The sequence below is a fragment of the Canis aureus genome, chromosome 29 (genome assembly GCF_053574225.1).
Source record: "Canis aureus isolate CA01 chromosome 29, VMU_Caureus_v.1.0, whole genome shotgun sequence".
Classification (NCBI taxonomy): domain Eukaryota; kingdom Metazoa; phylum Chordata; class Mammalia; order Carnivora; family Canidae; genus Canis; species Canis aureus.
The window spans coordinates 31654835-31679971 of record NC_135639.1 but is presented as its reverse complement, the minus strand read 5'-3'; the positions used below and the strand labels follow the sequence as shown (position 1 = coordinate 31679971).

Below are 25137 nucleotides of genomic sequence, written 5' to 3'. Positions count from 1 at the left end.
AGGCCCTTCCTATTTCCAGCATAGTGAAATGATTGCCTTTTAATCAAGAGAATTAGAGGGGAGTCTCTTCAAACTTCTGAAGGAACAGTTTAAAAGAAACCTCCCCTCAAATTATTCTATATTCTGACAAACAAAACTCATTCTTTCATTCATTCGGTTAATACTTGAGCAAGTGGAATATGTTGGACAGTGGGATGGAAACTTTGAAGAAAGGAATGTGTATTCAGGCAAAAGCCTTGTCAAATTATCCATTCATTCATTTGTTCATTCAGTTAATCAGTCAATATTTAGTGAGCACCTATTGTGTGCCAGCCATCGTGCTTGACTCTGAGCACAGTCCCTGCCCTCACAGGACTTATATTTTAGCAGGGGAAAACAATGATAAACAAATAGTGACTAAGAGATAATAAGTAGAAAACCAAACATAAAACAGCTATCACTAGTGGTAGATGCCCTTGAGGGAATGTTCAGGGTCCTGAGACAGAGCAATGGGGTGCGGGATTCTACATCAGGTGCAGCAAAGGCCTTCCTGAGAAAGAGTGAAGCCAAGCCTGAAGGACAAGAAAGAGCAGAGCAAGTGAGGAAGGATGGCGACGCTCTTCGCTTCCCCCTCTCTTGCCTTCTTCCTCTGCCTGCCAGAGGTCCACGAGTCTGAAATCACTTAGCAGGCATGACCCTGGCCTGTCCTACAGCTGGGGGCAGATGTGTGCACCGGGCCATGGTACACAAGGCCCTGCAGAAGCTGGACAGGTCCGCAGGGGCCAGATCTCATCTGTCCTAGAGGCCCCAGGCCTGGATTTCATTCTCTGTACAATGGGAACCCAATAAGGTCAAAATAATTGTGAGTGGATGTTTACTCAATCCTTATGGCAGCTGGTACCTTAATTTTAGTTATTTGGCTTTGGGACACAAATTATCCCCTCCTCTCCAGGATGATTTTATTTGTGTGTTCTAAGTCCCCACATTGTGCTCTTTTTATTCAGCCAGCGAGCTCCGTTTTCTTGGTTTCCCTGTGGATGCAGACCAGCTCTCAACTTTGCTTCCGCTGTGTCAGGCAGCGTGCAGCCAGCAGGGGGCGCAACCACAGTGCTTCTGAGGGATCAGGGGCTGCGCCGGCCTGGAAGGACTCCACACCCAAGTGACCTGCAGAGAGGCCTTCTTATCCCCTCTTTTTTACAGATCATTTCTCTGCAGTTGAGAAGGGAGATACTCCTGTTTCATAACACTCTGAATAAACTCCAGCTGGTGTACACAGTGTGGAGCTGGGCTCAGGCTCAGTGGACAGGAGTCCTAGGCTCTCATTCCAACTGGGCCATTGAGTAACAGAGTAGCTGTTGGGCAAGTCCTTTTCACTTTCTTAGCCTTGGTTTCCTTATCTGTTAAATGGGGTGGGCGGCTGTGTGGAGGCCCTCTTGGATCCTGTCCTGATAAAACACACAAAGTGCAGCAGGCTAACATTCTGGCTGAGTTTGATATAAATGAGAAATAATTGTTGTGTAAAAGTTTTTAGGATGTATTGTCCCAACAAGACTGCACTCCAGAGAGAAGTGACCACTGGGGCCGTGTGGGCTGCACCTTGAAGAGGTTGACAGTTACCTCTGACATATCACCCTCCAGTGTCATTGTGGTCACGTCCCTTGCTCGCTCTGTGGTCCCCAGCATCTGCTACTGTCCTCTTGGTTACAGCAAACATGTTGGAGTTTAAAAGCCTGATTTTGAAATCTGAGGGCCTGGGTTTGAATTTTGAAACTGCAAGTTACTTAAACTTGCTGTGCCTTGGTTTCTTTACCAGTAAAATGAGCAGGGCTGATATTCAAAATGTTTGACATAACCAGCATGGCCCAGGTCCTGACTTGGCCCTAAAGGGTGTCCCAGAGGCCCCCTGATGTGCCAGGCATTCACTTTTTGGTGTGGGTTTGTTTAGGGCTCTTAGATAAGGCCCAGGCAGTGATGGAGTGCTGAGGAATTCTGGGCAGAGGCATTTGTCAACTGATACAGAAATATTTAAAAACATTTCATGTTTGTTTTGGCTGTGCTGGTGAGTACTCTGAATAGCAGCACCAAAGATGAGGATAAGAATGCCTAGACATAGGGCTGTGGGGAAGATTGCATGAGGCAATGTGGATAAGGCACTTAGCCCCGCACATGGTGGCACTAGGTCAAGTTGGCCGTTAGGAGGTTCTCACTGCCTTGTTTATGGGTGGCCTTTCCAGCCCAGTCATGGCTCTACTGTGGTGTACCCCTGGCCACCAGCATATCGTTCAGAAACAAGCCTTGCAAAGACCTCCCACAGACCCTGGTGGAAACCACAACTGTCTCCTCCCAGGAGCAAATACTTACAAAATCATCTGACCACTGCTCCTCTTCGTCAACAGGGTTCTCTGCAATGGCATGTGGGAAGTAGAAGGCACAAACATGAATCTCAGCTGGCCAACTCCACCCTGTCCACCAGTACCCCACGCCTGCCTTCTTTGTCCTGGGGCTCCCTGGTTCTGTTCACTTATCTCATCTTCATCCACTTTCAACTCCTCTTTTTCAAAGAAATCAATTCTCAAAGCATACAGGGAAGTCTCACTGAAGCAGAGAAATGGTACATCTGAACCATGTCTGTCTTTGTTAAGAAGACTTTCAAATAACCCAGGGGGCACCTGCAATTCATACCATGTTGCTTCTAAAGATTTCTATGAATCAATATGTGGATGGTATAGTAGGAAGAGCACTGGACAGAGAGTCCCATTGACCAAAATTCCCATGCAGGCTCTGCTCCTAACTAGTCGGAAAGTGGACAAGACAGCTAACATCTCTGGGCCTCAGTTTCAAGATCTACAAGACGACGAGATCACTTCTGTGATTCTCTGTAGCTCTAACTTTGACTTTCTTATTAAGAAGCATTTACCCAGTGCTTTGCTACGTGCCAGGCAATATTATCAGAGTTTTGCACTCACATAGCTCTCTCAAAAACCTTATGAGGAAACTGAAGCCTAGCAAAAATAAGTCATTTGCCCGAGGTCAGATAGCAAATAATAGAGCCAGGAATTGAGCCCTGCAGGCTGACTTGTAAGTGCATGCTCTGGATTCCAGTGCCACGCTGCCTCACTGCCTTTGAATGCCAGGGTATAGGCTCTGCAGGCAGGATAAAAATGAATATGACAGGTCTCAAGGAGCTTAGGATCTTGAAGGATAAAATAGATCTGAATTATGACAGCCAAAGAGACTGACTCCCTTTCTTCAAAACACATTTAGAGTATGAGAAGCTTAGCATCCATCCCATCACATAAACTGACATTAGAGGTTAAATACAATTCGCTCAGCTCTGTGGGCAATCAACCAGGCACAGGGTTGGCTGTGGCACAGCCACATAGCAGAGTGGCTCCAGCGACTGTGCCAGAGAGGCTCTGAGCTCTCCTCCCATCCCACTGATCAGCCCAGTGGATAGTCCCAGAAGCCTCTAGAGCCTCAAGAAAAACTTTTCTTGCTATTTCCAGTCCCTGCGATGGCAGACCCTTGAGTCCAGCTCCAGTGGACTTCAAAGAGGCACAAGGAAAGGAATTGCCAAGCAAAAATGGGGGCCTGAAGGAGGTGTTCAGATCAGAGTGGCCAGATTTTAAACAAACTATGGCAGCAACAGTGCCTTCTCTTGGGAAAAACATGATAGGTACTAAGAAGGAGTTTTCTTCTTCTTTTTTTAAAGATTTTTATTTCTTTTTTCATGAGACATACAGAGAGAGAGGCAGAGACATAGTCAGAGGGAGAAGCAGGCTCCCTGTGTGGAGCCCAATGTGGGACTTGATCCCAGGATCCTCGGGATCACTGCCTGACCAAAGACAGAAGCTCAACCACTGGGCCACCCAGGCACCCTGAAGGAGCTTTATTCTGTGAGCCAAATAATGGGTCAGACTTTGACATTAACAGAAGATAATTCATTTTTTTTTTAATTTTTATTTATTTATGATAGTCACAGAGAGAGAGAGAGAGAGGCAGAGACATAGGCAGAGGGAGAAGCAGGCTCCATGCACTGGGAGCCCGATGTGGGATTCGATCCCGGGTCTCCAGGATCGCGCCCTGGGCCAAAGGCAGGCGCCAAACCGCTGCGCCACCCAGGGATCCCAACAGAAGATAATTCTTATTAAATTATGATTTGGGCTAACTTATACCGAATTAGAGTGCACTGCGACCACTGGGGTTTTCCAAGAAACTCAAGAAGACTAGGTAAATGAGTCCTCCTTCCAATATGTCAATACCTGACACAGAGGTGGAATACATTTCTAAAACTTTAAGGTTGGGGATAATTGAAGGTCAGCACTTACGGTGACAAGACGTATTTGTTTCAACCTTTAAGTAGGAATTATTATAAATATCTTTATGAAACACACTTCTCTGCCTTGGTGAACTGGTATTCAGCCTTTTCTCAGAGAGCCAGGGCCTGCTTTATGGTCAGTCACTACTGAAAATACTTGCAGAAGCTATCTAACTATTTTTCTGCTCCCCATTATCTTTCCTCTCCAACACATACTTTGTACTGCTTCTAGTTATTTTCTTAAAATAAAGTTTGGGTCATGCTGCTTCTTTCCTCAAGAATCATCAGTGGCTCCCTATGGAGTAAAGTCAAGGCCCTGTGTTGACCTGTCCAAATGCCTCCACGCTCTTACAGTGATACTGGGCAGCGTATTCTTCCCAGCCTGAGATTTTGATAGTTCTCTGCCCGGGCTATTCCCCCATCTTCCTTCTTTGCGTGGAAATCCCTGTTATACCTCTGCCATATGGTTTTCCCAGTCCCTCAGGTTATAACCCATGACTCCTTCCTCTGGGCCCTCGTAGGTGCTGTGGGAACCTTGATGACACATGTGCTTTATTCTGCGCCTGTGCTATGATCATTTGTGTGTCTCTGTGTACTGAAAAACAAGGCCTATTTAATTTATCTTTGTGTCTGAATGACATTTGGCATTTGTAATCCATGCGGTAATAAAAGTATGAACAAACAAATGAGTTGAAAGAATGAAAATTAGAATAATAATAATAGATTCCATTTATTAAACACATCCTATGTGCTCAGTGCTAGGGTAAGTGTATATTCTCTATTATCCTCAAATAGTGCTCTGTGGTAGGTGCTATCATGTTTCAATTTTATAGTCGCAAAAACTAAGAAACTGGAGCTAAGAGATGTTGCAAAACCTGCCTGAGGCTGCATGGCCCCGGCAGCTGGAATCTCATGTAAAGTGTCTGACCCTCTACTGAGCCTTTGGATAAAATCTAGGAGAGGGACACCTGGGTGGCTCAGTGGTTGAGCATCTGCCTTTGGCTCAGGGTGCGATCCTGGAGCCCCGGGATTGAGTCCCACATTGGGCTTCCTGCATGGAGCCTGCTTCTCCCTCTGCCTGTGTCTCTGCCTCTCTCTGTGTGTCCCTCATGAATAAATAAACAAAATCTTAAAAAACAAAAAATCTAGGAAAAACAAGGATGGCCCAATCCAGCATTGGGGAGCTTTGAGGCAGAAAAGAGAGAAAAGCATCACCGTGTGGGAGCGACTGCCTCATGGTACCCCTCCCTCTCCCAGCTACACCCACCTTCTGCTCCTAGGGGCAGCTCACAATATCCTACTCTTTAAGTCACAGCCTGTGGGTCATTTCCCAAACTAAAAAGCATGATGGTTCAAAGTACTAGATCCAGAGTACTGGGTGGTTGTCCAGCATCTCGGGGAGCCTCCTAAAGTAAGTGGCTTGTGGTTTTATAATCAGGCCCCCAGGTTCAAATCCTGGCTCTGCTCTTTACTACCTGCTGGGCAGTGAACCAGGACTTCCGTTGTTTAAAGCTCAATTTCTCGCCTGTGAAACAAGGGTAAGAATAGTACTTGCCTCATGTTTTTTATGAGACTCAAGTAATACAATGCATGTAAAGTGCTTCACAAAGCCTGGCACATGATAAATGCTGTATTAATGTTACTTATTGTTGTTTTGGGTATTGGTATGTCTTAATAAACCCTCAAAACAATATCAATTCTATTTCACTGTAATTGCAACCACACAACTTGGCTACCATAGAGAAATAGACTCAAGGAAGCCTTTAGTGTAGAGGGTGACGCTTTCAGGAGGTTAAGTTCAAGTTTAGTATGGATGGGCCAGGTGGCTTAACTTGGGATGTAAGGTTGCACGTCTCTGGGAGGGAGCTGAAAGGCTGGTTGGGCTTCCTTATTAGGGAAAGCCTTTCCCATTGTGTCGTGTACCTGGTTTGGGGTTGATGTTCTATTTACAGTGACACAATCCCATGCCACATAATAGGGGGACTCCTCCTCTTGCCTGGTCCAGGCTTTGTGATTCACATGCCTCCCCAAGCCTGTGGGTACAGCACCTGGCACTATGAGACACGGCACTATGCCATGTCCTCTCCAGGGCTTCGAGCTTCGGCTCTGGGGTTAGGCTGCCTTGATCAAAATCCTGATTTTGCTGCTTACTAGCAGCATGAACAGGTAAATTGCTTAACCTCTGCACATCTGTTTTCTCACCACTGAAATGGACATGAAAAGTTGTGCCTGTGTCATGGGGTTTTGGGAGAACAAAAAGAAATAGCCCAGGGAAAGTGCATATAAGGGTGCCTGAGAGGAGTAAGAGTGTAACGGATGCTGTTTGTTGTTATTAATCTACTTTAATGCTCATAATAGCCTGAAGGATAGATCGGCATTCTCATCTCCAAGCAAGAATCTGAGGCTCAGGGAAGTTATAAAACTTTTCTAGGTTCACAATGTTATAGGGCCAAGGCCAGAATTCTGACCCAGGGCTAAAGGATCCCAAAGTCCAAGATCTTCTCACCCAGCCTTGGAGGTAATAGAGCTAGAGCCTAGAAGAACAGTCACGTATCATACTGAGGACGATCCAGGGCAGTGTAAGCTCTCCTGACCAATGTCTCAACACCTAGAATCATGGCCAGGTGCTGGCAAAGTTCTGTGAAGGGTGTGCTCAGCAAAAGTTGAGGGGCTGTATGAGGTTGTGTTGTGAAGGTGGGATTGACCTGGGCCTTGGAGGATGGGCAGGACTTGAACGAGAGGATGAAGATGAGGGAGAGCATCCTCCTTCTACCGCCTAAGGCGGAGGCCTGAGTGTCATCCACAGAAGCAGGGTTTAGCTGACAGCTGGAAGAAGCATCTGTAAGGCATAGATGTGCCTGGAATGAACAAGCTGTACTGAAGAGTCAGGGGAGAAGACAAAGCCAAATTTGCTGCCAGCCAAGGGGTTGTTCAAGCCACAGAGGCTACTGTAGGTTCCAATGACAAGCTGGAGGCAGGGAGGCTGATGAGGATGGTGTGTGAGTAATTCAGGCATAAAGACAGAGGCTGAATCACACTGGGGGTCTTGGGAATGGGAAGGGATGGCTGCAAAGATAGTAAAGGATTCTGTCATGAGAGCTTGAGCAAAGGGGTGAAGCCAAGAGTGTGAATTGAGCCTTTCTATTCTGGGTCATGAGCAGTGCCAGTGACTCTGGGCATTGAGGGGTGCGCTCCAAGCTGTGTGCCTGACATACATTCAGTTGTGGCCCTGATTCAGCTCTAGAGGCCATACTCTGGGCCACTGGGCCTGCCAGCTTCTCCTCTTATGGAACTGGTGGTGGTATGTGGGGAACCAGTGGGAATACCACAGTGGGATGCAGGAAGGAAAGAAGGAAGGAGCCCGGGCTAGATGTGGTGGTGGAGGCAGTCTCAGGGAAGGAACAGAAAGAACTACAGAAGCTGTGGGGGAGGCAGCCAGGCAACAGTCCCACTGGGTACATCCCAAAAGGAGAAAGGGATGTGACTATGTGGGGAATGGATCTGAGCTGGCTGGGAGAGGTGATTTGCATCTAAATACTTAGCATCTTTTTTTAAAAAAAGATTTTATTTATTTATTCACGAGACACACACAGAGAGAAAGAGAGAGAGAGAGAGACACAGAGAGAGGCAGAGGGAGAAGCAGGCTCCATGCAGGGAGCCCAATGTGGGACTCAATCCTAGGACTCCAGGATCATGCCATGAGCCAAAGGCAGAGGCTCAACCAGTGAGCCACCCAGGAGTCCTCTAAATACTTAACATCTTTAAAAAGTCCCTTTGCTGCATGTCCCTTCATCCCTTCTCAGAGCCCTGTTAACAGCAGGTGGGTGTGCAGAAATGGAGGACTTAGTCCTGGCTTGGCCATCATCCAGCTGGATGACTGTGGGCAGCCACTTGGCCTGTCTGGTTTCCAAGTATCCCTAACACGAGAAGCTAGGGTTGGGTGGTCTTTCAGGACTTCCCAGGCTTTCAAATACCTTCGAGTCTAAGTTTCATTCCTCTAGTCTTAGTTCCATGAGGCGGGGCTGATGGTGAGTGCAGCTCTCCCCGTGTCAGGCTTGCTGGTACCACCAGTCAGAGTGGAGACAGGGAGACAAAAAAATCAAGTGAATGCTGGCTTCAGTAAGGACATCATGGCATGGGAAAAGTGGTGTTATAGCTCACTGCTTTAGTGGACGGAAGGTTGTTAGGAATTCTCTGTGTTTCTGTGGTGGGCATTCACCCAAGAATCTCTCTGAGTACCTTCCTTTGTCCTGAGGTCTCTCCCCTTTTTTTTTTTTTTAAGATTTTATTCATTTATTCATGAGAGACACAGAGAGAAAGAGAGAGAGAAGCAGAGACACAGGCAGAGGGAGCATCAGGCCCCATACAAGGAGCCTGATGCAGGACTCAATCCCCGAACTCCAGGATTATGCCCTGGACCGAAGGCAGGCACTAAATCGCCGAGCCACCCAGGGATTCCCTCTCCCTCTTTATAACTGCTCTGATCTCCCTGAATGCCATCAGTGGTGGGAAGAGAATTATTACAACAGCCCCTGGGTATTAGGGGAGAGAGGCCTCATTCAATTCTTACCACTCAGGGGTTTTTGGAACGGCCAGTGGAGCTTCCCTCCACCAACTGTGTGACTTTCAGTAAATAATGACCTGTTGGCTTTCTCAGTTATTATTGGACTCCCCACTAGTCATTAAGTGCCTGAAAGTCAGGGGTTACATTTTGTTCCCCCCCACACATCTAGTAGAGCGAGTATAACACAGAACATAGTTGTGTCATATTTGTCGAATGAGCCAAAGAACATGTGAAACAGCAGGAGCACCTGAAGATATTGATACTAGAGAAGGAACCATTCAAATACCCTAATTTCTTAATTTTATCCTTGAAGGTGCATAGCACAACTCTATTTCTGTTTTCTTGAATGTTTAAAGACTTGTGCTGTGTGGCCATGAGAACAGGCTTAGAAGGCCACAAGGAAATGGACCGCATCTCTGTCCTGCCGGAGCTATCTGTCCTTGACAGGACCAGATATGCTTGGAAGGTCATTACAGGAAATGTCCAAACAGAAAGTGAGCCTCATTTGTGGTGCATGTGGCGGGGTGGCTGTAAGCACTGGGTTGGATGTTAGGCTGAGGTCCTGACCTCTGAGGTCCTTTTTAACCTGGGATTCCATGATTCTATAATTTTCCTATCAAAACTTGGGCAGATGTAGTCTGCTTTATTTTGCTTTCTTTTCTTTTTTTAGAACTTGGGAGAGAAGGATGAATTTGTTCTTATTTGTTAACTAAGCAGCTCCTTGACTATTTCCTCTTGGTTTTTCTTTTTTTTTAAGATTTTATTTATTAATTCATGAAAGACCCAGAGAGAGAGAGGCAGAGACACAGGCAGAGGGAGAAGCAGGCTCCCTGTTGGGAGCCCCATGTGGGACTTGATCCCAGGACCCCAGGATCACACCCTGAGCCAGAGGCAGATGCTCAGCCACGGAGCCACCCAGGTGCCCCTCCCCTTGGCTTTTGATCAGGTATATTTTAAATATCAGGACAAGGTCTTTATTTATTTCTATTTTTATTTTTTCAGTGCAAAGGAATCTCCTGGTTAACTGTTAAGACTTGGCAAGGTACGTCATAAGTATTCTATAACCTAGGGAGATGGGGAAAGTGGTCCAACAAGTCAGTCACCAGGCTTGATATGTTGGTTGGCATTTCTTAGTGTGATAAGATTTAATTAGTGCCTAAGAGGAACTCAGCTGTCCGATTTATTGCTATCTTGATCAGTGACAGAAAAAAAGAATAGTAAGCATCCCTTAAAGTTGTGATTTGGTTTTAGCTGTTGCCCTGCAGAGGAAGAGACTTCATTGATGTCTGTAGCCCTGTGGGTTTTCTTAAGGGCTATATAGATCTGTCCATGTCTAGGAAATCTTTAAATTTAAGCCAGCAGAAAGATATTTTAGACCTATTTTCCCAAGTCTTCTAGAAATGGGGAAGTACATTGGATAATTTAGTTTGCTCACCACTGCCATAAACAATACTAATCTGAAGGTTAACTACTCTCCCCTGACAAAAATGATCCTAGTTGGTATGAGTAGACGGTAGCAGGGCTAAAGTCAGAGAGGACTGAGTGAACCATGTGCCATCAATACTTCATCCTCTCCCTTCCCCTCCTCACCACCCTCCCCCATCCCTCAAGTATCCATTTTAACAGTTCTGTATGCAGGAAGCCTTCCTTTGCCCGCTTCCTCCACACCCTCTACCTCATATCAGATTAGACCTTGCTGTATGGACTTGCATCAAACTTTGTGCTTCCCCATCACCCTGAACTCTAATTGCTTTTACATAATATATCTTCTTTTCTTCACTGTAAATACTGAGTGGGGAGACTATAATATTGTCTTGTTTAGCACTGTATCTCTACCTACAACCTTGTGTGTGCCTGGAACATGGAAGATAATAAATTTTCGATAAACAGATGAGTGGATGGATGGATGGATGATGGATGGGTGGGATACTATGACTCCACTATAGTTAAATACCTGATAGATCTGGACATTCTTAAAATTAAGATGGGGACTCTTGTTTTCAAATGAGTAGAACATAGTTCCGTTTTCAAGAAGTAAATATGAACATGAGATTAGTCAAGAGTCCAAGTATTTGAGAAATATTCTTACCTGAGGCATAATCCCTTTGAGGAACACTTGGAGGTGCTTTGACTTTCAGCCTATAGATAACAACCATTAAACAAATGGTGAGTGAGTAGGACAACTATTGTCAAGGCACATAATATAAGCGGATATAGCGATAACAGACAGATAACTAATAGAATAAAGGCTTCTTTTGGACCCACCACATTGAAAAACTAAATGTGTTATAAATGTAGTGAAGTCATTAATCAGAGGTCTTCTATCTCCCTCATCTCCCCAGTGTGTAACAGGGCTATGACTTGGCAAAGGTGAAGTCAAGTGGTGGAAGGGTTTTGAGAGTTCAGAATCCTAGCAAGCACAGAGTTCAGAGGTTCAAGGAAAAGAAATGTTGATTGGTTAATAGGACAGTAAGAGATGAACTCTATTTTAATAAATAACAACAAATGTTTTAAATAACAAGAAAAATATTAGTTATAATGAGCACTTTGGTTTTGGTTGGACTGAGATTATTTTGGCACTATTAAAAAATTGCTAAACAAGTGAGCAGTAAACATCTCCAGGTTAGGGATCGTGATATTTAGCTTATTTAGAAGTTGAATTGTTTCAGGCACTCTCAAAACTACTTTAGCATCTTTATGCATATATAAAATGTTTGAATATTCACAATCCTTCCCCCCTCATTAAAAGAAGAAAATTAAACTTACATTTTAAAAAAGATTTTATTTATTTATTTGACAGAATGAAAGAGAGCACATGCAGAGGGGTAGCAGGCAGAGGGAGAGGGAGAAGCAGGCTTTCCGCAGAGCAGGACCGTGGGATCCTGACCTTAGCCAAAGGTAGATGCTTAACTGACTGAGCCACCCAAGCACCCCTAAAATTACATTTTAAAAATGGATCCCCCAAAAAACAAAACAAAACAAAAAATGGATCCCAATTTTTAGGTTTATCACAAGTTCTAACAACACTTTCCATTCTATTATTTGAAATGGGTAGGTTTTCTAGTAAATTATTGTTCTTCATAATAGTTGCCCATTTTATTTAAGGATACATTGCTTAATTAAATTTAAAGTATATATAAACAAAACCTATATCCAGAAGCCTTTATTTACTGAAACATCATATCCTTTTTTAGAGACAAGGTATAAGGTAACCATTACATGCAAAACATTTCATTTCTTTTGGGGGGAAAAAACGCAGTACAGAAATTCATGTCTGATTACAAAAAATAAGCCTGACAAACCAGAGTTGTAATGTTGCAAAAATAACAATATTTATATTTGCATAGAAATTCTGCTTTTTGTTTCACCAAAGGTTCTCAGATTGATTATTTCATTCAGTTCTCATAGCAAGCTAGCGTGTGCTGGGGAGATATTATCATTAGACTTATAATGAGGTCCAGAGAGAAAGATTAGCCACAGTGTTATAGGGGGAGAAAAAGCACGAAACAAACAAGGAAAGATGCCGAATCTGTTCTTGGACTGGTAAAATTTTGAAAAACACAAACCAACCACTACCCATTATTGCCATCATTTCATAAGAGAAAAGAAAGAGTATGTTAACACCCCACAATGTATGAAGGTTATCATCTCAGGACATAGGACAGACTCAGGAAGGGTCTGGTGGTCACTGAACACCGACCAGGAATAAAATCTGTGGTTTGGGCTTCACTTAGCAGCTGGCAGCTGCATGCCAACCCCCAACGCTTCAAGGTCCTTATTTTCTCATTTGGCCATGGACCAATGACAATTCTGTCATGGTCTTGTGTTAGGAAAACAGTGTGTTCAACTGTGCTTCCTCCTTTCAAGGTAGCACCTGTTGCCTGGCAACGAGCAAGAGTGTAAGAGCAGATCACTCAGAACCAAAGGGCCACGGACTCACCTAGGGTAATGACTTTGGCAGCCATATTTTCCAAGCTGAGAGGAAACATGGTGTGTTAAGTGAAAATGTATTTTGGGGAACAAAGGGCATAATAAAATAGAAACTGTCTGAAAAACGTTGAGCTCTGTGGATGCTGTAAGTATGCCTGACCATGGAATAGAGAGACGTTTTACACAGAGGCTTAATATTATTGAGAAAACTGGTGTACTGTAAAACTGGCAACAGTGGAATAATTAATCCAGAAGTGCTAATGATTAAACAATGACTAGTAGGGTTCTTCATTTCAATGAGATTCTGCATGTGTCAGAAATATTAAATGAGAATAACACACCTCTCCCTACCACAGAACATGAGGACTAATTCTCTAGGAGATGCTCCACAAGTAGAACACCGTTTTAACTATTTTATGATGATCACTTATACATATTGAGGCTCATTTGCGTTTTATAGCCTAAAAACACTGTTAGACATGATTTCTTGCTTTCGAGTTTAACAAAGACCAAATAGAATGAAGGTACTACTTTGTTCTGAAGGCATAGGGAAATGAACTTTTATACACTATGAGTGGTATAAAATTTTTGGTAATATCAATAAAAATTTCAAGGGCATAAATTCTTCCAGCTAGAAATTTCATTTAGGAATTAAGCTTTCTGGTATACTCAAAATCTCTAAGAATTATTTATTGAAATGTTATTTATGACAGTTAAACCGAAAGAAATGGCCACAAAATTTTTATTGATCTTATCAAATTGCCCTCCAAGAATATGCCAGTTTCAACTCCTGCATTGCCTTCCCTATAAAAAGTGTCCACCAATACACAGCTGGTTAAATGAATGATAATGCATTTATAGCAGACTGTTCAAAATGGAATATGGCTTATCTTTACATGCGAACAAACAAAGACATCCATAATATAGCATTAAGGAAAACCACTAAACAAAGTCAAGTTGATAGAATGGTTTATGAAGTATGACTACATTCATGATGAAAATGTGTGTATATGTATATACTGTATCACATACATATAGATATATATACCATACTCACTCATGACACTGTCTATTTCCCTGGAATGGGTTGAGGTGGGGGTATGGGGAAGTGGGAGATTTTGACTTTATGCAATTCTGAACTCTGATCTTTTTTCTTGGCTAATCTCTACTACTTTCATTTGCTGAATAAAAGAACTTAAGCAAAAACTTAATGGGATACTATTTCCTCTTTCCTCTTAACTTAGATCTTGAGTGGCAAATACAGGTACATAGTTTTTATTATCTTTTTTTTAAAAAAAAGAAAGCTTCAAAGTTTTTGATGTGCAGGAAGATTTGAAATTCTAGCTGTCTCTCACCAAGTGCCAATTGAAAACACTATTTTAAGGCTATAATTGAAAAAGCAAAAATTGAAATATGGAAAACCGGTATGGCATCCTAAAAATGACAGAGTTGTGGTCTTATAGCTTCTCTTTTGGATTCCTCCAAGTGCGTCCTCGTGGACTTTAACTAAATAGTTATAGAAGCTGATTGTCCTGTTCTATAAACATTTTTGTTGACATTTGCTGACACCTTGAGTGGTACAGCTCACTTTTACTGCAGTGAGAGGGAAAAGCAAAGTGCCCTGAGTATCACCCCGTTCATTTGCCATGTTTCCTAAATATGTATCTTACCACCATGGATTCTAGGCACAAGTAAGAAAGGGTTATACACTAAAGAGGTGGCAACTCCTCACTTGGTAACAGAGAACTTTGTTCTCTTTCACTGAGCAAAGGCTGGAATGATGTGTTATTTATATAAATGAGTGCTTATATAGTGCTATGGAGTTTAACTTACTTTTTTATTTTGTTCATGATTCCACCTTCATTGTTCTTGATATCATGGACCATCTTTTGAAGTTGCCTGCAAGAAACAAAATTAAACATAAAATATCAATAACTAGGTTGACTTTTTTTTTTAAAGTATCTGTCCTAGACATGGCCAACATGCACATGAGAAAATGCTCTGCATCACTTGCCATCAGGGAAATACAAATCAAAACCACAATGAGATACCACCTCACACCAGTGAGAATGGGGAAAATTAACAAGGCAGGAAACAACAAATGTTGGAGAGGATGTGGAGAAAAGGGAACCCTCATACACTGTTGGTGGGAATGTGAACTGGTGCAGCCACTCTGGAAAACTGTGTGGAGGTTCCTCAAACAGTTAAAAATATACCTGCCCTACAACCCAGCAATTGCACTGCTGGGGATTTACCCCAAAGATACAGATGCAGTGAAACGCCGGGACACCTGCACCCCGATGTTTATAGCAGCAATGGCCACGATAGCCAAACTGTGGAAGGAGCCTCGGTGTCCAACGAAAGATGAATGGATAAAAAAGATGTGGTTTATGTATACAATGGAATATTACTCAGCTATTAGAAATGACAAATACCCACCATTTGCTTCAACGTGGATGGAACTGGAGGGTATTATGCTGAGTGAAGTAAGCCAGTCGGAGAAGGACAAACATTATATGTTCTCATTCATTTGGGGAATATAAATAATAGTGAAAGGGAATATAAGGGAAGGGGGAAGAAATGTGTGGGAAATATCAGAAAGGGAGACAGAACGTAAAGACTGCTAACTCTGGGAAACGAACTAGGGGTGTTGGAAGGGGAGGAGGGCGGGGGGTGGGAGTGAATGGGTGACGGGCACTGGGGGTTATTCTGTAGGTTAGTAAATTGAACACCAATAAAAAAAAAAATTAAATGAACTTTACAGTTCCCCCCCCCCCAAAAAATAAATAAGTATCTGTCCTTCTTGAATACAAAAAGAGAAAAAAGACCTACAATAAAACCCCCAAACAGTGTGAATAGTATTATATTTAATTAAGTTGACCATCTGCTACTTGTGTAAAGGGAAAGTGTGACTGATTCTGCAAGGAATGTAGTCATTGGGCCATGTCCCTGTCCAAGTCCATTGGATGTCTGGGCCAGGCTCAGGCTCTGAAGAGAAATTGTGGTTTCCAGATCTGTCCATTCTGAGGACACATGTGAGGTAAAAGCCCTCTGATAAACCTCATTCTTCACCACTGATTGTCCTTGGGGCATTCACATTGCAAGATGGAGCTCCCTTGAAGGACACATGGGCTGAAATCAGGTCCAAGATTCTTTTTGGTGAACTTTACTGGGTAGAATCTGGAAAAACTGTCACCAAAGAATTGTATATACACAGAAGCCATAACGAAAATGATTAATGAATCTGACTGCATAAACATTTGGAAATTCTGTAGAACAAAAAGTAGTATGCACAAGATCAAAAGATAAATGATGTGCTGGAAGAAATATTTGCAACACAATAATAACAAGGACTATGTGTTTTTTAAAAAATATTTTATTTATTTATTCATGAGAGACACAGAGGCAGAGGGAGAAGCAGGCTCCCCGCGGGGACTCCATGCGGGACTTGATCCCAGGCCCCAGGGATCATGACCTGAGTTGAAGGCGGACACCCAACCACTGAGCCATCCAGATACCCTAGGGCTACATGTTTTTTGGGGGGGGGGGCGGGGGGGCTACATGTTTTGATTGACAAATCTTATGACTCAGCAAAAATATTATTAATAATTCAATAGGAAATGGGCAAAGAATGTGAACACATAGCTAACAGAAAGGACAAGTGGCTAACAGACTAATGAAAAGATATTTATCATGGCTCATGTTTAAAGGAATCCAAATTGAAACAACAGTGAAGTATGTTCTGCTTATCAGACTGGCAAAACTTAATGTGATAATAACCTGGGTATATGGGGGTACAAGAATACAGATATTCTTGGGAATGCACATCGTTACAATCAATAACTGTCAAATTTAAAAACCTCTATGCCTCTGACCCAGAAATTTTACTGCTAGGAATTTGCCATTATAAACATGGTCATAAAACTATATACCATTATGTACATATACTCATTTTGTTTAATAACCCTAATCCTTCCTGCCTCCCTCCCTTAAAAAACCTGGAAACAACCTAAATGCCCATGAATCATTAAAAGGGAACTAGTCACATAAACTCTGATAAAGCTGTGCAATACCACAGACCCTTAAAAAAAAAAAAAAGGAAAAAAAAGAGACACACACCTGTATTGCTGACACATAAAAATCCCCAACACATATTGAGTTAAACAAAAATAGTGAAGAAAAAAAAAGAAAAAAAGGAAGGAAAGTTCAGAACAATGTGTAGCACATATTTTTTGTGTGGGATGAGAAAGGACATGTAGCTCGTATGTGTCAGTATGTGTATAGCTTTTTAGAAGGATATGTAAACAATTATTAAAGGATTGTTTTCAAAAGCAAGAGAGTTTCTCATACAAATTAGGAAAAGGTACCCCTTTTTTTCTGGGTGGACATCTCCTCGGTGGCCTGGTGCACAGCTTGGCAAACAGACAAGGAATAGATTTCAGCCTCTACTTGTCCTCATAGCTGGGCACCGTTGTATCAACTATAGAATGAAGGCTGGAGGCTCGAGTGGGGATGGGGGCTTCCACTTTATAAAAAGGAGACTTTCTCTTTACAATGAAGATTTTTCTATATTATTTGAATGTTCATCGCTTGTGCATATATCATTTCTATTATGTATATAAAATAGGTACTTTATATACATATACAGAGAAAAATGTTAACAGGGTTGTTAATGAATATAAGGCCATAGTTTTTTCTTCATAACAATTTTCTGACTTCAAAAAATATATAAATACATTACTTATATTTACATATATACTTTAATATATTGAAAATATATCTTATATATTATTTATATCATGTATTATATATGTACACATATAATGTGCATACGTGTACAAAACATACATGCTTACATTTTATGTTGTATATAAATAATGTATACAAATACATTAAAATATACAATATGTATTATTTACATTTATATATAAACATAAATTATATTTATAAAATTTCACATGGTTCTGTCCTCAATGAGTAAGATGTTTCAATTCACTTTTCAAGCAAGCCTTTCCTTTGTTCTGAGGAAACCATTTGATTGGGCCCTATAGTTAACAAAGTGTAAATCTTATACACAGCCACCATTCTTGGAGAAGATTGTGATTTCCTATAAACCTGATTGCAGATTTCTCTGGCTCTGGGAGCTAGGCCTTCCATTAGGTAATATGAATAGTGGTGCACAATTAAGCTTGGCAGAGGTCTATAAATCCCTGTTGACTAGGGGAATGAGGCCTATGAATCCCTGTTGAATAGGGGGAATCTGGAGGAATATTCTCTGGCTCTGCATGGATTTAGGACGCATATGTTGCAAAGCTCTTCAGTGTGGGTGGAGCAGTTTAGAGCAGGAGAGGAAGCTTGCTAGAGGAGCTGTGCCTGGCCTGGTCTGTTGGCATTCACTGCTAAGTCTTAATTTAAGGCTAATTAACCCATCTCGGCTGATGTTCTGCTGTGGTTGTTTACTGAGGACCATTGGGCACCCAGGCATGGGGTGAGATTTACTGAGTAGGGATAGACCCTCCTACCCTTTACCATTTGGGGAAAAGGAAGATTCTCAAAGAATGGGAACTTGCACTGGGGATTTTAGGGAGCTCTCTCCCCTCCCAGGTCTAATGACTGTTAGGAGCTAATTCTGAAGAGCACAGACAAATCTAAGGGATAGTCATTGGTGGGCAGGTGGGGAGGGATCTGAGAGTGGCATGTTGACTGAAACCTAAGACTGGGTCTGGGCTCCAGACTTACTGGCACATAGCTACCCATTTGCAACAAGAAAACTACTCTCCATTGCTCCTGAATGTTCAGTGGTATCCTGTAGGTAGTTGCATCTCAGCCTCAGTCTCAGCCAGGCTGCAGGAAGTGTGTGATTCATTGGCTTGGAGGAGTAAAGGGCAGAAGGAAAACAGGCTGAAGGGTGGAGTAGAAGGATAAGAGAAACAGGACAATTTTTAGGCTGCATTTTGGGAAATTGTCTACAAAACTGGGGTACCCACTGAGGGATCCATGTTGGGATATGGGGGGAGGTCAGTGCCAAGTGGTAAATGGGATAACAAAGGAAATGAGATCACATTTTATATCCGCAGTTAGGGAGGCTGAGTTCACTGATTCCATTCATATGAAAACTCAGCAAAGCCCTAGCCTCGGCAGCAGAGAGGAAAGATGGATTAGGGAGATGGGGGACTACCTGCCCATCCAAGACAGAGTGTCCCCAGAGCTGGACCTTTGAGTTGCTTCAGAACACCATAGGATTCTAGAGTTTGTTCACATATATCCTGCGCCAAACCCCCATCTCCTTTTCCTGCAGCACTATAGGGAATCTCTGACACAGAGGAAGGAGGGAAAATCAAACATAAGAGGTCTGGGCATGAAGAAAAGGAGAGATTGAGAGAGAGAAGTTAGAATGGTTTGATTGGGAGGCAATTGAATAATTTCCAGTGCAGAAGGGAAGGCAACTCGGGCTGTAAACTGACAGTAATTGAACAGAACGCCTTTAGGCTAAATTAATCCTTAACCAGATTCAAGGACAAAATGAGCCAGAGTAAAGGATGCTCTCTGAAGTGTGTAAAGATGGATGCAGACAGAGTTAAGAGGGAGCTGGGGGCTGATTTGTATAAGCAACTTTGTTGCAGGTTTAGATAAACAGATGTAAACTAAGAGTGTGATGTCATTTTGTCATTTGCTCAACTTGGTATCTGATGCTTCTTGGCCGGTCTTAATTTCTTTTCATTATAGATTATTAAAGTAATTATAATTATATAATTATAGCACATTGTTGAATTGTTTCATAAACCATACATTTTGTGTGCAAAACTCTTCTTCTCCCTCTGTCTCTAGTTCACACAAACTGCCCACAGACTGCTCAGTTACAGACACCAAGCTTCTCTTACCTGGAAAAGCACAGTGTCCCCCAAACTAAGAAGATGTGATGATACTCTCAGCTCATTTTATCAACTATTCACACACTATGTGATGCACAGCTTTCCTGCTCTCTGGCAACATCTGTTCCACTTGGAGTACTTTTTTCCTCTACTACAACATAAAGCATATGCAAGAGGAATGTACTGCTGGACTGTTCCCAGATTTAAATACCAGCTGTCTCAGTGTGATAAGTCAAGTGTAGGTAAAAATTGGCATAAAACAGCTTCTCTTTGATTAGTCCTTTCAGAGAAATCCTTCCATAGATGGCAGAAGGATAATAGGATCACAATTTAGTTTTTTAAAATTGTGAAGACACAGCCATATTCATGTAACAAAATAAAATGAAGAACAAAATTCATCTAATATATGTTTTAAAAAGATGTTAATATGGCAATCCCTACCAAAATAACATCAGCATTTTTCACAGAACTAGAACAATTCCAAAATGTGTATGGAATCAGAAAAGACTCCAAATAGCCAAAGTAATGTTGAAAAAGAAAAGAAAAGCAGAAATCATCATAATTCTGTACTTCAAGGTGTATTACAAAGCTGTAATCATCAAGACAGTATATAGTATTGGCAGAAAAATAGACACATAGATCAATAGAAGAAAATAGAGAACCCAGAAACAGACCCATTACTATATGGACAACTAATCTTCAATAAAGCAGGAAAGAATATCCAATGGAAAAAAGACAGTTCTTCAAATGGTGTTGAGAAAATTGGACAGCAATATGCAGAATGGAACTGGACCACTTTCTTACACCATACACAAATATAAATTCAAAATGGATGAAAGACCTAAATATGAGACAGGAATCCATCAAAATCTTGGAGGAGAACCCAGGCAGCAACCTTTGACCTTGGCCACAGCAACTTCTTATTAGACATGTCTCCGAAGGAAAGAGAAACAAAAACAAAAATGAACTAATGGGACTTCATCAAGAAAAAAAGTTCTTGCACAACAAAGGAAACAATCAACAAAATGAAAGGTACCCACAGAATGGGAGAAGATATTTGCAAATGACATATCAGAAAAGGGCTGGTATCTAAAAACCTATAAAGAATTCATCAAACTCAACACCCAAAAAATAAACAATCCAGACCAGAAATGGGCAGAAATATGAACAGACATTTCTCCAAAGAAGATATAACAGACATATGAAAAAGTCCTTAATGGCACTCATCATCAGAGAAATACAAATCAAAACCACTATGAGATACCACCTCATAGTGATAAGAATGGCTAAAATTAATAACTCAGGAAACATTAGATATTGGTGAGGATGCAGAGAAAGGGGAACCCTCTCACACTGTTAGTGGGAATGCAAGCTGGTGCAACCACTCTGGAAAACAGTATGGAGGTTCCTCAGAAAGTTAAAAATAGAGCTGCTACTCTATGACCTAGCAATTGCACTACTAGGTATTTATCCAAAGGATACAAACATAGTGATTCAAAGGAACACATGCACCCCATTAAATATATAGGGATATTACTCAGTCATCAAAAAGAATAAAATCTTGCCATTTGCAATGACATGGATGGAGCTAAAATGTATTATGCTAAGTGAAGTAAGTCAGAGAAAGATGAATACCATGATTTCACTAGTATCTGGAATTTAAGAAACAACAAGTGAACATAGGGGAAGGGAAGGAAAAATAAAATAAGATAAAGACAGAGAGGGAGGCAAACCATAGGAGACTTTTAGCTATAGGGAACAAACTGAGAGTTGCTGGAGGGGAGGTGGGTGGGGGGATGGAGTAACCGGGTGATGGGCATTAAGGAGGGGGCATGATAGAATGAACACTGGATGTTATATGCAACTTATGAATCGCTAAATTTTACCCCTGAAACTAGAACTGACTTGAATTCAAATAAAATCTTGAAAAAAGAAAAAAATAAAAGATGTTAGTACATATTTTTAAAGCAGCATGGCATTTCAGCATTTTCAAATGGTGAGCAGATTATAGAAATAATTATAATTATTACTCATATAAACCAAATCAAATTATGCATTCTCTCCTTTGTCATTGATTTAAACATTTTTTAAGTTTTTGAATTAATGTCAACAAATTTAGTTTTTAACAACACCCTGAAGTAGTGTGACCCAGGCTGAGCCTGAATTTCAAAAGATTTAAATCCCACATGTACTGAGTTGGGCAAATCATAGTTTGAAAGTTACCAGCAGTTTTTGTCTTCAAAGTGGCTTCTCACCTTAAACTGCCCCCTGAATCACACAGAGGGCTATTGGAAGGCAGAAGGTGGCCCGGCCCCCCAGAGCTTCTGATTGGATGGGTTCCTAGAAGGTTGGATAATTTGCATTTCTAACAATTTCCTGGATGCTGACTGCACTGGTCAGAAGACCACCCTCGGAACACCCCTTTGTGCTGTGGGACTTCCAGTAGTGCCTAAGTTAAGCAAATTGATGCTTGGGAGACAGCTCAAGTCCTCATGACTCCCAGTGCGAAATTTCAGACAATTTATCCTCATTGGGCTGTGGGTTTTAGTAGTCGTCCCTCCTTTCTGTGACTCTGCTTTTCTCTGTATGGATTTAGATTACCCACTGCCTGTATATTTTAATTTATTTTAGAGTCGTGTGCTTTCCTCTTGAGGAAAGCCAAAGTGGCAGAATCGTGATGAAGAGGGTGCAGGATGAACATGCCTCTCGCATTTGCAACAATGGAAAAAAGGGACAGGATCTGCTTGGCGTCGAGCCACACGGTCAGGACCATTTGGTGACTTTGGGACTAAAGACATGACCATATCCCTGTCTGTGGGAAACAGGCTATCTTCCCTGCACTCAGCCTGCAGACTCTCATCCAGAACTGGAAGTGAGGAAGATGGAGATGTAGTGGGCGGGCCTTGGGCTTTGCTCTGCGGATGTTTCCTATCTTCCTGGGGCTTCCTGGTTGTTGGTCCTTCCACAGGTTGACTTCTATGAGGATTTCTACAGTGCAGAGGTGAGCTGACACTTGAAATGATCTATGGCTGGGAGCAAAGCAGGGAAGACCTGAAGAGAGATCCAGGACACTGAGCGAAGCCTTGTCTAGTAGCAAATATAAATCATTTTCTGTCTTGTGCTTCCCTTCTGTTAGTCCCCAAATTCCAGCAGAGTCTTACTATGTGTTTATAAGACTATTAGGTTGTGTGGAAGTGAGGAAAGGGTCTATGGCCAAAGGTGGTAAGAGCCCAAGAAATCCGTCGGAGCCTGGAGGATGCCATCTGCACCACAGTGTGGGTGGGTAGGGGAGTGTGGGGGTATAGGGAATGGCTCCAAGAAGACCTGCTCATGGATCTGGAGACAAGCAGGAGCCAATATGGAGCAGTGTGGAATGTGTGAGCAGCCCTGGGACTCCCAGAATGCCAGCGGCAGGAAATCTGGTAAAAGCGGGATAGGGGTACTGTATTTTGAATGGCAAAAAGTAATGTAAACTTTTTTCCTTTGGAGTCTCACGTGAGTAGTGGCTGGTCACATAGGTCGTACAGTTTTTAATTTTGTAACTTTATTTCTGATAAAAAATGTAATACATGCTAAGTGAATCAATCCTGAAAGCCTGAAAAGGCTACATACTGAATGATTCCAACTGGAATCTGGAAAAGGCAAAACTATGGATACAGTAGAAAAAGATCACTGGTTGTCACAAGTTCGGGAGGAGGTGAAATATATATTTCACAAAAATAGTAAAACTATTTTTGTATAATGCTATAATGGCCACATGTAACAGTTGCTCATTATATCAAAATTTGGAAATAATACTTAAAGCATCACTCTTAATTCCAACCTCCACTATTTTTTTAAAAGATTTTATTTATTTGACAGGGAGAGAGTGCACTCAAGCAGGGGGAGCAGCAGAGGGAGAGGAGAAGCAGGCTCTCTGCTGAGCAGGGAGCCTGATGTGGGACTGGATCACAAGACCCTGGGATCCCGACCCAAGCCGAAGGCAGACGCTCAACTGACTGAGCCAGTCAGATGCCCTCCAACCTCCACTATTAAGATTTAATTAAACAGCCTATACACATGTATAGTATGTACAGATTTTACATAATTAAGATCATACTTGACATTTTGTAACATACATTTTCCACTTATATCTCAAACATTTTCATAAGTGAGTGTGATCCATAGGTTTTATCTGCTTAGCCAGACAGTGTTTATCTGTATCTTTCCTCTGCCTGCAAACAAAGGGGCTTTTAATTAGCTGAAACTCCAATCTGGGCGGATGTAACCGGGAACAGTGAAATGTCAGGACCCCTATACTTGAAGGAAGGGAAAGAAGAGACCAGACCCGGCCTGAGCAGACCAGGAACAAGAGTTGTTGAGAAGTGCTGGAGGCCTTGTTCTGGGGTCCTTGATCAGGGGGTTGGGCCTGAGGGGCAGGAGAGAGTCAATCTCAGGTTCTCTACTGTTCCTTCAAACCCAGACCACTCTCTGAAACAGTGTTTTCTAGAGTATGGTCTGAAGACTACCTAATGCTAGCAATCGTAAAATGAAGATATCTACGTCGCAGGCTTGCTGTGAAGATAATAGATAATGGATGTAAAGTGCCTGCCCCCACAGGCACTGTCAGTTCATCATAGCCGCTCTTCTTGCAGAAGACCCTGGAGACTGGTTTAGATTCATAGTAGTGACATGCGCTAGAGATGGGAATGGGGAACGTTCTCACTTGGGTTGCTCTCCTCCAGGCCAGGAGGTGCTCCAGAATTGGGTTTGGTTCTGGGTGTGTTTGTCATTGTTGTTTCATTAGTGTTTTTTGGGGGGAAGGGTGATGGGTGGTGGCAGGGTGGGTTGGCTGAGAACACTCCCCAACCTGGCATAGCTGATTGATACCAATATGTGGGAATCACCTACTAACCACTGTTCTGCATAAAACTGGGGATTTGTGTGCCCTGACACGAGTGGCATTTTGATCATTAGCCTACAGTAATACTTTTGCAAAAAGATTAATTATTTTGGGTTCTTAGGGTGCCTTTAGTACTAATGAGTGCTTCCATACAGTCAGCCGTATTCAAGTGTAAGAAGAGAGCATTTTAACCTACAGTAAGTTTACTGCAAGTAAAAATGATGTGCTTGCCAAAAAATTAAATTTAAAACAAAAATTCAGATTGCTGGTCCCTCAGCTGTCCCAATGGAATAAAAATCCCAGGTGGGGATTTGAACAAGCTTCTTGGGACTGGTGATTCTTATGCACACAGAAGGCTGAGAACCTTTATTAAAAGAAACAAGGTGGGTTTTTCTGTTTCTAGGCCAGGCTTAATCCCAAAGAGCACAAGAGAAGCTCCCCTCTCCGCCCCCCCTTCTCCGGAGTATTTTCCCACTTGCCTTTATTGCCTGAAATATCTTTAACAGCAAATCTTTACTGCATAATGGGATGCTGAAGGCTTACCCAGATATTTTCTCTCCCCAGGAAACTAACGTACTGGCAAATAGGAGTT

The 25137-nt window shown here is 42.2% G+C and overlaps 2 protein-coding genes across 3 annotated transcripts in view; one reads left to right on the top strand and one right to left on the bottom strand.

Annotated features, from left to right (window-relative positions):
- ZNF518A (zinc finger protein 518A) overlaps positions 1 to 23463 on the top strand; it is a 109251-nt gene extending 85788 nt beyond the window's left edge. The window contains exon 6 of the transcript XR_013368160.1: positions 22295 to 23463. The gene's annotated coding sequence lies outside the window, so the exon portion shown is untranslated. The remainder of the gene's footprint in view (positions 1 to 22294) is intronic.
- The window catches only part of BLNK (B cell linker), a 77156-nt gene that overhangs the window by 34906 nt on the left and 17113 nt on the right, over positions 1 to 25137 (bottom strand). The window contains exons 2-5 of one of the 2 annotated variants that reach the window (XM_077878188.1): positions 14625 to 14690; positions 10951 to 11000; positions 8272 to 8355; positions 2341 to 2381 (exon numbers count right to left, since the gene is read on the bottom strand). In XM_077878188.1, coding sequence (XP_077734314.1) covers positions 2341 to 2381; positions 8272 to 8355; positions 10951 to 11000; positions 14625 to 14690 — 241 coding nt within the window. The remainder of the gene's footprint in view (positions 1 to 2340; positions 2382 to 8271; positions 8356 to 10950; positions 11001 to 14624; positions 14691 to 25137) is intronic. The other variant, XM_077878189.1, reaches the window with a different exon arrangement.